At 48.0% G+C, this 15,814-nt stretch overlaps 1 protein-coding gene across 14 annotated transcripts in view; it reads left to right on the top strand.

Annotated features, from left to right (window-relative positions):
- The window catches only part of MSI2 (musashi RNA binding protein 2), a 374,726-nt gene that overhangs the window by 303,991 nt on the left and 54,921 nt on the right, over positions 1–15,814 (top strand). For all 14 annotated transcript variants that reach the window (XR_013992034.1, XR_013992035.1, XM_081029501.1 and 11 more), the window contains exon 9: positions 11,938–12,052. Coding sequence is in view for 12 of the 14 variants with exons in the window: in XM_081029501.1 (XP_080885627.1) it covers positions 11,938–12,052 (115 nt within the window). In the remaining 2 variants the exon portion in view is untranslated. The remainder of the gene's footprint in view (positions 1–11,937; positions 12,053–15,814) is intronic.

Genomic DNA, 15,814 nt, shown 5'->3' with positions numbered 1-15,814 from the left:
TGGTAACGGCGCGTTTCCTCCATTTGGCCTAAAGCTAGGAGCCAAAAACACTATTTGTAAAGGGCCCAAGAGTAAATATTTTAATCTTTGAGGGCTCTACGGTCTCTCACAACTACTCAGCTCTGCTATCGTAGTGCAAAAGCAGCTACTGACAGTATGTAAATAAGGGGGCATGGCTACATTCAAATAAAACCTTTTTTACAAAAATAAGCAGAAGCAGGATTTGGCCCATGGACTATATAGTTTCTGACTCCCAGCCAAACTAATGTAGCTCAGAGCAGACAAGGTCTGCTTATCTCAAGAAGCCCAAGGGAAAAGCTTTTAGCTAAGAGGTCACTCAGGTTCTCTATTGAGTCAGCTTTTTACTAGTCAGAAGCAGAGTTTGGAGGTGGGGGTACCCCAAACAGACGCTGGGGTTTAGGACACCAGCCTGTGGAAAGTATCAGTGCCTTCATTCTTTGAGGGGCCCCCAAGCATTGAACAGGTAGGGAGTGATGTGGTCAGAGTGGCGTGCTGTCGGCCCAAGACGCCTTCCCAGCAGAGGTGCCACGAACCTCTCACTGCTGAATGCCCCACAGCGCTCCTCCTTGCTCTGATTTGTGACCTTGGGCAAGTTGACCTGGCTTCTGTGCTCCCATCTCTGTAAGACAGGTAATGATGGCGCCTGCCTCACAGAGGGCGGGGTCTTAGGACTTGTGAGCGTTTTTACCAGGCTGTAGCACACTCTATTAAAGTGATAGCGTTTTCTTACTACTACTACTACTATCATCATCACTGTCATTATTCCTAGAATCATTTTATGGAACAAATACGTAACCATAAGGTAAGGTGGTCCTGGGCAGACTACAAGTCTGTGCGATTCAAGTGTGTGTGTCTCTGGGGCCGGGAGTGGTGTGTGAGGTGAGCACGCGATGCTATGGCTGGGCGGTGGTCCCAAGGAGAGGAGAAAGCTCATATCCTGCAGAGCAGAGCAGAAGGGACCCACAGATGTGATTTTCTGGATCCCAGGGAAGTTGACTCAGGCCCTTCAACTGAATCATCCTTGGGGGAGGTTCTGCAAACCCTACTTCTAAGAGCAAAGCCTGGTGATCTCAGGCCCTCAGCCCCCGGCACCCTGGGGGAATAACCCTGAGCAGGGCCTTCTGGGTAGGATTAGGAAGAGAGAGCAGAAGTGTCCTGGATTGGCCCCTGGGCCTCGGGGCTGGGCGAGGTGATCCACTGAGGCCCCCATGGGGTGCTGCCACCTGGCAGGGTACCCAGTGACTGGGCACACATCCTTTCCCTCAAAGCTGCTGCTCCTCAGTCCAACGGAGAGCTGGGTCCAGAACCAGCCCCAAAAGTGGAGGGGGTGGGGTGGCTGATGTGGGTGGAATTAACTAGGCTTCTGTGTTCACCATCCTATTTGTAGCATCATTCTCACTCGTAAGCTAATTTTAGCCATCCATTCTGCTTCTGTTACCATTTATAAAATGAGAATGTCAAATGCAATATTAAACAAGCAGGATGAAGGCAAAAAAAAAAAAAAAAAAGGAAATGCCAGAGAGGCACTTAATAAATGAATCTTGTGTTTACGTGGAGAAGGAGAAGCCCTGTGTCTCCCCCCACCCCCATCATGCACTGGCACACACAAGTTGTTTGTGTATAAACTGTTTATGTACCAGCTCTGTTAATGCAGGCAGAGGGATTTGCATGTTGGAGAAGGTGAGGACAGCAGCCGGGAGGCCAGGCTGGGGGTGTTGGGGGTAAGTGTTTGTCACTGTTTCGGCAGAAGTAATGTGCCCGGTGGGGAGGTGGCCTCCCAGTCTCCTGAGTTCTGCCTCCTTTGTCCTTCATCTGTCCTCTGGTGAGGTCACTGCAGGGAGGCGGGGAGAGCAGAGCATCTTTCTCAGTGTCTAGCTGCCCCTCACCTCTGGGCTTTTCCACACGTGCTGCCCCTTGCATGCCCTGCATACCACCCACAGGAGGGGGCATGGAGACCTCCCAAAGAGGCTGCTCCCCTCTCTCCACACCCCTTCTCTGGGGCCTGTTCTTCCTTTGACTGTGCTCAGCCGTTCTTTGCCTGACAGCCCAGGGAAGTGCAAGCTAACGCTCAAGCCACACCTTTTCTTCTCTTTTAAATAGAGAAATTAAGGTAGGCCCCATCCGTGCAGGGTCTCTGGCAGAGCACACCCTGGTCTGGGAGAAGCACCCAGCCCGGTGACAGAATTTGGGCACCTGCTGGAGGCTGAGCTTTCTTTTCACTTTGAAATGTCCTTGCAGGTTCCCAGAAAGGAAAAGGAGAACAGCTGTTGCTGCCACCGTCAGCTTTTTCCCCAAATAGTGCAGCCTGTGCAGCTCCCTCTGCGCACCTTGCTGATGAAAGCAGGAAGATGGGGCCTTACCTGGCTGGCAGGTGGGGGAGGTTAGGGAAAAAGCCTCATGCCTGGAATCTGTGGGCTTGAGGGGGCAGCAGCCACTTTCTCTCTCCTCTCTGCTCCCCAGTCTTTGGAATTCACATCAGCACAGATGTGAACTTGCCTTATCACCTTCAAAAGTGTTTACCTACCGTGTTTCCCCAAAAATAAGATCTAGCCGGACAATCAGCTCTAATGCGTTTTATTTTACTATACTATACTATACTATAATATAATATAATTAATATAATATAATACCGGGTCTTATATTGATTTTTGCTCCAAAAGACGCATTAGAGCCGATTGTCCGGCTAGGTCTTATTTTCGGGGAAACACGGTAGGCTCCACGTGGAGGACAGTAAGGTGTGACCCAACCAGTGATATCCAGCACGAGCACTTAAAGGGTTACCTCGTTTAATTTAGTAGCTCCCTGCAGCCCTGTGGGGTAGGCACTGTATTTCACTATTTCACAGATGAGAAAATTGAGGCACAGAAAAGTCAGAAGCAGCAATTTAAAGCTAGGTAGGAGCCTTAGCCTCTAGGCTGGACTACCGTGGCAGGGACAAGACCCCTGTTTTCAGAACAGGTGGGGTGGGAGGCTACAGTCACTGGAGCATGTGTCTCAGATGGTGCTGGGGGCCAGCTCCTCTCCACTCCTCGCCCAGACTTTGAGTACCTCCCAGGGAGAGCCTCATCTTAATGAATTTATCTGTGTGTCCAGACCTGGCCCCTTCCTGCTACATAGGAGGTGCTAATAGTATTGGTTTATGACTTCTTTCACTTTGCCTTCACTGATTTTAATAAAACACCGAGCAGAGGAAACAGTGTATGAAATTGATTCTGGAAGTGTTAAGCAAAGTAATTCTGGAACTAGGATTGGGAATGGGTTTGTGGAAGGAATAGCATCTGAGGTGGGCCTTGAGGTCTGGGTAGCGAGACAGTGGCTGGGAAGGGCTGTGCAGGCAGGACCTGCGCGGCCAGAGGGTGTGAACAAACGGGTTTTGAAGTTGGGGACCAAGGATTGAATCCCGGCTGTGCCGTTACCTGGCTTTGTGATCTTGGACAAATCATTCCTCCGGACCTCAGTTTCCTTTCATAGTGTCACGGGGGCTAATTAGGCCAACTCAGAGGAAATGAAGAGTTGATTAATGAGGGTGTTGAGAACAGTGAATCTCCGAGGACTTCTGTGTGCACTGAGCTTTATGTGCATTACATATATATGTCATTGTGTGTATTACTACATTATATGACATATGTGTACACACACGCGCACACCCATGTGAGGATGTCATGACTACTTAGCATATGGGAAGTGCTCAGAGCGCAATAGGTGCCTTCCTCCCCAGAGTAATCCTGCTGACCAGGGAGATGGAGTCAAGATCGTATGTCCTGCCAGACTCTCCGTGCTTCTCACAAATGGTCTGTTTCTAGCAAGCACGTGTCCTTTGAAGGTAGATGTTTCTGCTGGCGGCCATCACTTGCCTAAGCTGGCATTTCCCTTTTGGTTTGCACAGTAAACCCTTCTTCCATAGACTTCAGGGGCGGGGGGGTGTCCCATATCTGTGAGGACCGTTTCGCAACAAAACAAGACCAGTGGGGTACAAGTGGGCCCCCTGGTGCTTGGCCACACGCTGGTGCCTGTCTACCAGGACAGTGCCTGATGGAGACATCCAGGGAAGGTAGGAGGGAAGGGACAGAACACAGAACTCCCTTCTGTTCACTTCCCAGACTTGACGGTGCCCCGCTGAGAGGCCTCAGTTTGCAGAGGGCAGAGGACTGGCACTGGTGAGGGGCAGGTATGGCAGGATGGCTAGGCACCCTCCCCTGTTGGAGGCAAAGGCTGGGTCTTGCCAGTGCGGCTGTCAGGATTTCCAGGCTATGATTGTTGCCATTGCCCATGATGGAATCTCATGGCCATGATGGAGGCTGTGTCCTCACATAGCCGTGCACTCCTGCTAGTTAGGACTCCCTCCTGACTCTGACTGTGGATACGCAGAGTGACTCAGTAGCATGGAAACCCTGGAATGGACATTAGAACCGAGAAGTGGTGACCTGACTCTCTGAAGGTCACTCGGCGAGCTACCCGGCAGGTGCATTTCGGGTATGGCTCCACACTGAGGAGAGCCTGCGTCTTGCCTTCCCTCTGCAGGCCCTCTCTGCCTCTCCTGAGGGCTTGTTAATGTGCTTCTCATCCCACACCTTGGTATTTATGGGACTCTTTCTTCAATTCTCATTCAGCAACTGCCTTGAACAGGGCCGGCTTCCTGGGTGTGCCAGCAGAGCAGCGGTTGCAGGCCCTGCATGCAGAAGGGTCCTCAATGGTTTCATGCGCTGCTGATGCCATCTTGGAACTCTTGGATATTGTTAGACAAAAGCCTCCATTTCTTCATTTTGCAGCAGACTGCGTGTTCTCTAGCACACTCTATAGCCAGCCACACTCTGAAGGACAGCAGAGGCTCAGTGCCTCCCCGAGGAACTCACCTGTGTTTATCTTCCTTGCTCTGCAGGTTCCATGAGAGAAGGTCCTCTCTGAATCTTGGTTATGAACCTGAAAGAGCCTCATGAAGGGTCCTGTCTTCCTGGTTTCCAGAAAAGCTTGTGACTGGCAGAAAGGGCAAGAGAGAGCAATGGGCAGGAAAAAGAAAGGCTGCAGCCGTAGGATGGCGCAGGCCAAGCGGGGAGCTGTGTGTGGTTTCTGGGGTACAGCTCACCCCTCCTGCCTTCCTGGAGAGATTTGGGTGGCTCCTAGGCTCCAGGGTGGACCCCTGAGACGTTACACTGGGGTGTCATCTCCTCTTCTCTTTGTCTCCCTGGAAGGTGCTCAGGGCCTAACAGCCAGAGGAAATGGTCAACTTGGGGCTTCAGAGAAGCAGTGTTGGCCTGAAATCTACCAGAACCTGGCTGAGAAAGAGCAGCAGCTTGAGTCAGAGGCGCTGCTGATCTTGGGGCAAGACCAGGTCAGGCCTCTGTGTCTTTCAGGAAGCTCCCCAGAAGGACGGTGCCCCCATGGGAAGCTCTGTTCCCCTCCCTTCCTACCAGCCAGACTGTCCAGGTTGATCTTTCTGAGCAGCTGTGGATTTTATCCTCCCCTGGAGGAGTAAATCGCTTCTAACATGACCTGTTTGGGGTGAGAAGTGAAGCTACAAACACTGGCCTCTTCAGGCCACACAAGAGTTTCCTTGTCCTAGGCTGTAAATCAAGGCCCCAGGCACAGGGCTTGGGTTTCCCCAGACCGGGGTGGGGTCTGGTTTCCCTCCCAGCCCTCGGGGCGTGCTGACTAGCGCCGTTTGTGTAGAAACCAGGAATGAACAAAAACCTTTTCACTTCCCAGACCTTGGTTGGCATCCTTCTCAGACTGCCAGCCTCTTCCTCTTCCAAAAGGTGCCCGGCAGGGAGCTTGCCTCAGCAAGGACTGCAGGCCAGTTGGGTGGTGGTAGCCACTCAGAGTAGCTGCAGAAAAGCTCCTTCTCCAAAAGCCAATGCCCAGAGTCTCCCCCTCGGGTATGGCACAGGACCCTGTGCCCAGTATGCGCCATGGCATTAGGCAGACCTGGGCTCAGACCCAGCCCTGCCACACATGGACAGTCTGCAACCGTAGGTGATGTGTCTGAAGTCCCTGGGCTTCGGCTTCTTGTTCTATAACAGGGGTGTCCAAACTTTTTTCAACAGTTTTCACCAAGGGCCATATGCGGTAAAATACACAAACAGCCGGGCCACTCACTCGAGGCGAAGTATGTATTACCTCACCTGGTTTATTTAAGTAAACTAAATATATTTTTGGAATGTGCTGCGGGCCCATTAAAAATGGATCGTGGGCCGCAGTTGGCCCGCGGGCTGCAGTTTGGACACCCCTGGTCTATAACATGCATAGATAGTGATAAAGGGCGTCATTGGGTCCACTGACAAAATAGGAATATAGACCCTAGATTAAACTGTTGTTCACTGTTAAATGTCCTGAGGTTGATAACTGTACTGTGGTTATGTAAGAAAATGTCTTTATGTTTAGGAAATGCATACCGTAATGTATGCAACTCCCTCAGATGGCTCAGGTGGGGGGAGGGGGGAATCACAGGTTGAAACCTAGACCTGGAGAGTGTGCACGTGATAAAGCAAAAGTGACAAACTGTTAACAGGTCAATCTGGGTCAAGGGTATACAGGTGGTCTGTTTACTCTCCTTGCAACTTTTCTGTAAGTTTGAAATTATTTCTGGATAAAAAATTAGAAACAACCCTGGCTGAATTGCTTTGGACCCGGCTTGGAAGAGGCGGCCACCCCAACAAGCAGCCAGCACAGTGTTAAGAGAGCACACATTCAAGCTCACATCGGGCCTCTGTTTGATTCATCCTCTCAAAAGAGCATTCTTAAAGAGGGTTCAGCAAGGTCCTTCTTCTGAACTCATACCCGTGGGGCGACAAGGAAGCCATACCCCCTCTTCCCACTTTGCCAAACAAAGCAGCGTATTTAGAGAGAAATTTTGAAGGCAACTGTGTCTACCTTTGCGGGATTGGCCTTTGCCCCCTCGTATGGGGCTACTTCTTATCCTTGCCAGCTATGAAACCTGAAAATGGGAGACCTCACCTTCCCAATGCAAGAAGTTGGTCACAATGTCCTCTGAGGCTTCTTACAAGCACTAATCCAAATGGCATTTCCTGCTAAATCTCTAGCCCCTCCAACCAGACTGCTTTTTGTGGGTGCCATTGTCAGCAGTAGCAATGGCTGCCAGTGTGAGAAGCTGCCAAAGTGGGGTCTGAACTGTTGGTTGAGGAGATTCAAGGACTAAGACTTGGTTGGAGATGTTCCTTCCTCAGATACTGCCCCCACCCGTGGCTGCTCTAGCGAGAGCACTTAGGTATGGGTAGTGGGGCTCATTTATTATAAATGGGGGTCTTGGGGTGGTACTGAAACAGCTGGAGCAAGAGATCTGATCACCAGGAGAACCACTTCCGTTTTGCTTCTGTTGACCTGGGGAGCCAGATAAGCCTCTCTGGGACGGCCCTAGGAGGGGTACACACATGCTCTGCCATGTGCCTCCCGGCAAAGGCAGCCCTCAGAGCCCACAGCCCCAAGAGCCCAGCCAGCCAGATACAAGGGATGGGCGGACTGCTTCCCACTGCCCTGTCTGCTCACTGCTCTTCACTGATCTCATGTGGTAGTTCGTCTCCAAAGACGGCCACTGTGATCAAGGCCTCCCAGGGTTCACAGCCTTGTTATTCCCTTCCCACAGCAAATCTAGGCTGGTCCCGTCGCACCAGTAGAATGTGATGGAAGTAACAGTGTGATTCGCAAAGCTAGGCATTGCCGCTTCTGCCTTGGTCTCTTGGAAGGCTTGTGCTTGGGACACAGCCTCTTGGGACTAAGCCACCATATTGTGAAAAGACTGAGTACCATGAAGAAGCCACGAGTAGGCCCCCCCCGCCCCGGCCCCCCCAGACAGTCCCAGCGGAACCAGCGTCAACTGCTTGCTGTGTGAGTGAAGAAGCCATCTTGGACCTCCAGCCGAGCCCAGGCTGTCTCTGGCTCCAGCTCCAGGCCCAGCCACCATCTGACCACAAATACGTAAGAGACGGCAAGCAAGAGCCCTGCTGAGCCCAGTCAACTACAGAACCATGAGAGAGAATGATAAATGGTTGCTCGAAGCCACTAAGTTTGGGGGTAGTTTGTGGCACAGCAGTAGATAACTGGGACATGGTGTGTAACTATATGACCTAAGTATGTGACTTCGGCTGCAATCATAGACTGGGTTTTCCCTGTTTGGGTTCTGACCGTAACTTGAGTTGTTTATGCCAAGATTTTGGTTTGCACAGGGCCCAGAGGGAGGATTGTGGGGGGAGTGGCCCAAATGTGGTCTAACTCAAGGGGCTCCAGAGGCTGACAGGCCCAGAAGTGATGGGGGCAGGTTGACGTAGGATTACTTGCCTTAATGTTAATGTGAGGAGAATAAAAACCTGGTTTTTTTCCAATAGAGTGAGGGCTCTCGAGGTGGAAACCCGCCTTATGTATCTTTGCACTTACTAGGCACGTTGAGTTCCTCAGCACCATTGAATTAAGTAGACTGGGTCTCCTTGACCATCACAAGCATGTGAACGTCCATGCTCGGTACAACACTTCACTGAGGGACCTGAGAAGGTAGGGGTTAACCTGATCCCTGCCCTGAGAATTAGCAGTCTGATGGAGAAGGTGAGTTTTCCTCCAGTCTGATATGTAAAGGATGTAGTTTCATCCTCAGCAAGCCCTGTCCCACTGCAAGGACTCAGGATACAGAGAACAGCAGAGAACAGCTGTGCCTCTCTCCCCTTTTGTGTGTGTTCTTTATACGACATCATCCAAGGAGGGGAGGCTGGGTGGGCACGCCTCCTGGTCCTGAGAAATCTCTCCAGAAGCCTTCAGTGCAGGCCAGGCCAGGCTCCCTGGTGCGATTGCTGCCTCTCTCTGTCACTCAAGTGCCCAGGATGTGCCAGGGTCCCCCAGAGAGTACGCATGACATGGCCCCTGGCCTCGGAGAGCACTCAGGGTTGACACAGTGCTGTTTGATAGAACCCACACAGTCAGTGCTGCCCAAAACAGCACCAGCAAAGACAGCAGAGTTAAACAGAGCTGCCAGCCCTGCCTGCTCAGTGAGAGGAAGAGGAGGTGGGTTTGTTTAAAATGTTCCCATTACAGTCAGTTAACCTTTATGTTCCCTAAATGAAAATTGTATAAACCTGAAATTTTCGTTGATCAGGTTGCCTAGGAACAGGCAGCAGGTTTTCATAAGACAATGCAATAGATTGTCACCGATAGGGCTATTAGGAAGTGAGCTGGTTAGCGGTGTTATTCTGGCTCCTGGTGTTATCGTTAGGTAATTATCTGTCTACCTCTGCCGAGCACACCCATCTTCCCAGGCTCGGGTAAGCTCTCGGAAATGAGGTTTCTCAGCCTGCTTGTGAGTCCCCAGATTGGGATCCGGTGTCCAAGAGCAATTTGTCACCCATGTGGTTAGGGGAGAAATCTAAAAGACTCAATTTTGATTATTTCTTTTTAATCACCATCCCCCCCCCACCCGACTTGCAAAAGTAATATTCAAAGCAGAAAACAATAACAACAATAACAATATGCACAATGGAAATTCAAAAGCAAAGTCACTCTAAGACAACTTTGCTGTGTCTTTTTCATATTTTTCCCCCTATGGTATATACCCTTGTTTATTTCCCACAAAGTCACTGTCATTTGCTTTTTTCCCTGCTTGCAGTTAGGGTGACCAACTCTCCTGGTTTGCCTGGGACTGACTATTTCCTGATACCAATGCATGTCCTTATCAGCTTTTTCTGTAGCTATGTAGCTGTCCGTTAGCTTGAATGAACCAAACTCAACCTGACCAACTCCCTGTTCTTGGATGTTTAGGCCATTTTCTTAAAAAAAAAAAAAAAAAAAAAAACGAGAGATAATTTATGCATATGGTAAATAGCCTCATCCATATTTCCTTGCAGGATAAATTCCTGCAAGTGGGATTTATTAGACCAAAGGGTGTGCTTGTATAGTTTTTGATATTTTTTCAGATTGCCCTCCAGAAAAGTATGTTCCACTTTTCACCCCTAATGTTCGTGCTCTCAGGGACTCAACATGAAATAATCTTTTCATCATGGCCAGTCTGATGGGGGAAAGATATGTCTTGTTTGGGAATGTGGGCTTCTTTATTAGCCATTTGTGAATTGCCCATTCAGTCCCTTTACCCATTTCTCCATTGGGGATGCTCATCTTTTTCCTTTTAATCTATAAAAACTCTTTTTGTATTAAGCGTATCCGTCATGGATGTTGAACCATGTTGTCCATTTTTTTAAAAAGCATGTGTGGTTATCATTCTTTAAAGAACAAGATTAATACCTATTATCTGTTATCTCTAGAGAAAGAGGAGTTAATAGTTGAGGTAATTAAAATAGTTGAGGTAATATATTAATTTAATATATTTTATTGGTAAATATTGGGAGCCAGTGTGTTTCTCCAGGGCCCATCAGCTCCGAGTAGTTGTCCTTCAATCTGGTTGTGGAGGGCGCAGCTCAGCTTCAAGTCCAGTCGCCATTTTTAGTCTTTAGTTGTAGGGGGCACAGCCCACCATCCCATGAGGGACTTGAACCGGCAACTTTGTTCAGACCTTGCGCTCTAACCAACTGAGCCATCTAGCCGCCACTAAAATATTTATTTGAAGAATTTGGGACGTGAGTGTGTCCAAAATGAACAACCCACATAGGTCCCTTTTAAAATATACTGCACACAGTTTAACTTTTTCTTCATATCTCAGACCTGCTGTAGACAATGGTAATTTTCTGTGTGATAGTGATACTCCCAGCAGCTGTTGAGCTACATGGGGTTTTGGCTCCTATTCCATGTGGCCCCAGACTGCTTTTTCAATAAGATACCTGATTCTTGTCTTTCCCCCATCACTATCAGACTGTCATGCTGTTACTTTCGCTGCTATAAGCGTCCCTGCCTTACCTGTGACATACCATCTTCATCAGCAATGGGATTGATGACCAGCTAACAATGCTTGTTAAGTTTATCTGTAAACTAAAAGCAAGTAAACACTGAGCAAGGAAAGGCCTAAGAAAATTAGTAGAAACAGTGTAGGAACTTCACAGGCAAAAGTTGTACTTCTTTCCTGGGCTTGCATTATTTTATTTATATATATATATATGTATATATGTATGTATATGTATATTTTACATACATATATATAAATATATATGTTGTTAAATAAGTGACATTTGGATGTGTGAGCAGAATTAGATTAAGAAATTTTGGAGGCAAAAGGGAAACAGAAAGAAAAGACTAGCAACCACTTGAAGATGTTGCTGCAGAATTGAGAAGCTGGTAATCCACGTGAACAGAATCAGTGTTTAATCTTATTACTACTTCCCTCTGGAGTGTGCCAGGCAGGTTTTATGGAGATGGTGGCATCGCTGACCTAGAAATTTTAAATATCTGGCTTTCAGGCCTGCTCCTGCTAGGATATGGTTTACAGCACGTCATGCAAGCCTTCTGATGTTCCCTTTTCTCAGCTATCTGAAATAGAGCTAAAACTAACTGGCCTGTCTTTTTAATAAGAGGTGGAATCACATGGCCCGATGTGAAAAGTCACTGACTTAAAAGGAACCTGAGGGGAATTTGTAAACTTGTAAAGGGTCCACTAGTCATGAGGGATTGTTACTATTGCTATTGTTATTATTCACAGACACATCAAACAGCCATTCTCTGCCTCCTTAGCTCTCATACCTTCCGTGCAAATTTCAATCTGAGCTCCCAACCCCCACGCATGTGTATCTTAACCTTACGTCCTTGCCACCCTTCCAAACCCAATTTCATCCTTGTAGGTTTTTCCAAAGCAGGATTTGCACAAGTGGTGTGTTTTCTTAAATATTTATTTTGCAGGCCATTTACTCAGCACGGCTATTTTTACAGTGAGCAAGGAGCAAGGCTAAAAATAACCCAGCTCATAACCAGATCAGTTCTGCCTTTGACATTTACGTGGAATTCATTTGCATCTCATTTGTTCCCTTTTCTGTTTAACAGGTAGAATGTAAGAAGGCTCAGCCGAAAGAAGTGATGTTCCCACCTGGGACAAGAGGCCGGGCCCGGGGGCTGCCTTACACCATGGACGCATTCATGCTTGGCATGGGGATGCTGGGTGAGTCTGGATGGGACCCTGGAAACCCAGCAGAGTCACCCTGGATTGAGGGCTTTGGAGGCCTATACACCCACTGGGTTACCTTCCAGCTGGACAAACTGCTTTGCCTGTCTGAGCCTTAGTTTCCTCATCTGTAGATGAGAATGATAATCCTCCTTGTAAGAGTTGTGACTATTAAATGAGCAGAGATAGAGAGATGGATGGATGGATGGATGGATGGATGGATGGATGGATGGATGGATGGTTGGATGGATGGATGGATGGATGGATGGATGGATGGATGGAGACCTAAGGACTGCTGACTGGCTTAACTTGTGTGAGCCGAGGCTACATTTTCTCAAACTTGGGAGAGGAGGGGAAGTGGTGAGGGTGGGCGATAATCCTGTCTATTTAAATGATTAACATTTTTCTCCTGGGATATCAAAATTTGCATTTAAATGGATGTTTTAAATAGCCTGTTTTACTCTTTATTTGCAAAAAAAAAAAAAAGATGATAAAAGACAGTGTGTTTGTCCTGACGAAAAATGATCTCTCCTGGCTTTTAGAGAAATTGAGTTGCATATTATGCCCCTTCCTTAAAGGTATCTCTGTCCGTCCTGCGTAGATAATTGAAAATCTTGCTGCTTAAATAGCATGAAAGATGGAGAAAGCAGTGGAGAAGCGTAATAGTGTGGGTCGCAACAATAATTAGAAATTTCAAGGCGAGAGCACAGTATTTTAGTGCAAGTTATTGTGTGTCAGGAAAATACTAATTAAATGGGATAAATGGTAGTTAATGGTAAAATTCCATTCAGGTACATGATCTGTCTAGTTTTAATGGGTTTTCATTTGGTTTGGTAAGAGTCCCTCTTCTATATTGTTTGATAAGCTCTTTATGTATTTTCAGATTTGCTGCTGTGTAAGTCATTCCTGGCTTAGTTTTAAATTTATAAAACTTTGCTGGGTTTTATAAATTACTGAAAAAAATTGTCTCTATTTTTTTGAGGAAATAAGAAGGGCAGATAAAGTTATTTGGGGGAACTTAAAATGGAGAGAGATGCCATGAGAATATCAAAAACGGTTGAGATGCTTATTCTTCTCAAATTAGTGTTTTAGGTTTAACAGTTTCAAAGAAAAATCTTATTGTAATTCTTCGAAAATTGGGCAAATGATTCTGAAACTTATCTTGAAGAGGAAACACATAAGAATAAATCAGAAGATGTTTTAAAAGGAGAAATGAAAAAAGACTAGTTTGCCGAGTACCAGAACATAGCACAAAACTACAGTAATTAAAATAGTGTGGTATATAGGAATGCATCTGTTCCTACAAAAAGTTAAAGAGCCTGAACTAAACATATTTCTATGTAAGAGTGTAATTATATTATACGATTTTTTTTAGAAATCAATGAAAATTATTTCCTGGTTGACTATGAGACACTTGTTGGGCTCTTGCTTGAAAAAAACACATTTTATTTGATCTTTACCCTAGGTCGGTCATATGCCAAAGGAAACTGAGTGGATTAATTAATAGGTTTTTTTTAATCAAAACTTAAAAGAGTTTGGGACCATTTCCACCTGCTGGCTTTTGGAGTCTCATGTAGAGGCCTTAGGGCATAAAATAGGAGACTTTTAAGGATCCCTATTTTTAGGAAGTGCCCCCACCTTTCTGGTCTAACTTGATGCCCTTTCCCTGCAGGGAGAATGAACTGGGTTTTCTTCAGGGAGAAGCAGAGGTGTGGAGTGAAGCAAGTTCACTCTTGTCAGTTGCCAAAGAGCAAAGGTGAAGCAGGTGTATCCAAGGAGGGCTCGGGACCCACGTCTCCACAGACACCCAAGTTCAGTCCTTGCACAGAGCACACCCAGTGGTTTCATCACAGGAGCCAAGACAGGAGGACCTTGTTGAATGCCTTGGGTCTTTGCTCACCTCCTGTGTGCCCAGCCCTGGGTGAGCTCTGGGAGACCGTGCTTAACAAGGTGGACATGGTCTCTGCCCTCATGGAGCTTGTGGTCTAATGAGAAAGACGACATTGACCAGCCTGTCACACAGATACGTAATTCATCGTAATAGAGTTGTGGGGTGCTTTAAGAGTGTACGATGAGGAATGGAAACTAGTCTGAGGAATCAGGGAACATCTCCCTGTGGAGGTGACATTTCAGCTGTAATGAGAAGGAGGAAACCAAGGGCCATCCACACAGAAGGAACAGCCTTGGAACTTGAGGGTCCTAATATGACACCCCGGGAGATGATTGTCCTGACCATGTGGGGCAGGTGCAGGCAGGCACATGTGAGGAGGAGGAGTGGCGTCCCAGGGGCTCCAAAATTGGGCTTGACCATGGTGGTGGTGGGCAGACCCAAATGCTCCTTGTATTTCTCGAGATGCTGTCCGATGGGCTCCTTCTCGCTGGGGGGTGGATATGTTATGAATGTCAGGTGCTTACTCATCTGCCCCAATTCTTTCCCCTTCCTCTCGTATCTCAAGTTATGACTTCCTCAAGCCGCAGTAAAGAAGTAACTGTTAGTTTAAAATGTCCTCACGGTTAAGAACCTGTTAGTTTTTGAGTTAAAACCTTCCCCAGCCCACCCCAATCACCCCCACCCCTGTTGCTTAAGGCTTTGCCCACATAGCTTTGGTTGAGACTGCCACCAGACAGGACCCCCAGACCTCAGCCAGCTCCTGCCTCCCCGCCTTCTCCCAGGTCACAGAGATGCTCCTCCTCCCCCAACCAAGCAGAGAGCCCCTTGGATGGAATTGATGGCATCAGCTGGGCCACCCCCAGGGTGGGGGGCTGTGTGGGCTCTGAAAGAGCTCAGGACTTCAGAATCAAATCTGTGCTCCTCACCCTGTCAACTGTGTGACTTGGGGCAAGTGACAGTTTCTCTGTCCTTCAGTTACCCCACCCATAGATAGGGATATGGGGACCCTCACTTCATGGAGTTGAGGATAAATGAAACTATATCATGCCCAGCCAGTATTTTGTCAAATCTGAGCTGTATGGCTGGTAAAATGTACCTTTGTGTACCGTTCAGAATGAAAAAGTATATATACTGTTAATTAAACTGCACTGATGCTTTCTTACCACATCGATGGTGATATAGATCCCACTCTCAAGAGATGTTAAAATATGAAAAAAATGTGTACCTTCGGACCTATGAAGTATGGTAGTAGGTGCTCAAGCTGGGAGCTATAATTAATAAGGTCCTGGGGAGCCCTGGGCAATTACCACTTGGGTAGGTGGCTGATACTCTTCCACGTGGGCTCCCTTCCTGCCCTCGGCCAAGAACTGAGCTAGACCCTCAGGTGTGACAGCACATGTGGCACCTACAGCCTCCACCTCAGTTCGGACCCCCAGCTCCAGGAGTTGGACTATCTGCTACCTGCCAACAAAGGTTCACTCCAGGCCTGCTACCCTCCAGACCTCAGCAGCCCCCAGCCCTCCTGAATCCCCCAGTCCCTACGGCGAACCCAGCCAGACACTTGCTGAGACAGGGCCTCCTGAGAGGCCCCTACATATGCTCCCAGCCAGGAACCAGCTCAGCCCAAGGTCTGGGCAGAAGGGATGAATCAGGCACAGTACCCAAGGAACAAACTCTCAGCCTCACAGTCTGGTTGGCCTCTTGCCTCCCTAGCCAGGCCGGAGTCTCCACCGAGCCTTCTCCGATACCCCTGCCGGAAATGTCCAGGGCTGCCCTCCATTTCGCCCATTGGCACAGCTTGCAGCCTGGGCCTCTGACTGTGGGCGAGGAGAGTGCCATCTGCTGTGCTGTGAATGAAACCCGTGCTT

This window comes from Rhinolophus hipposideros, assembly GCF_964194185.1.
Source record: "Rhinolophus hipposideros genome assembly, chromosome: 20".
Taxonomy (NCBI): Eukaryota; Metazoa; Chordata; class Mammalia; order Chiroptera; family Rhinolophidae; genus Rhinolophus; species Rhinolophus hipposideros.
The sequence above is the reverse complement of the archived record's forward strand: the minus strand, read 5'-3'. Positions and strand labels throughout refer to the sequence as shown.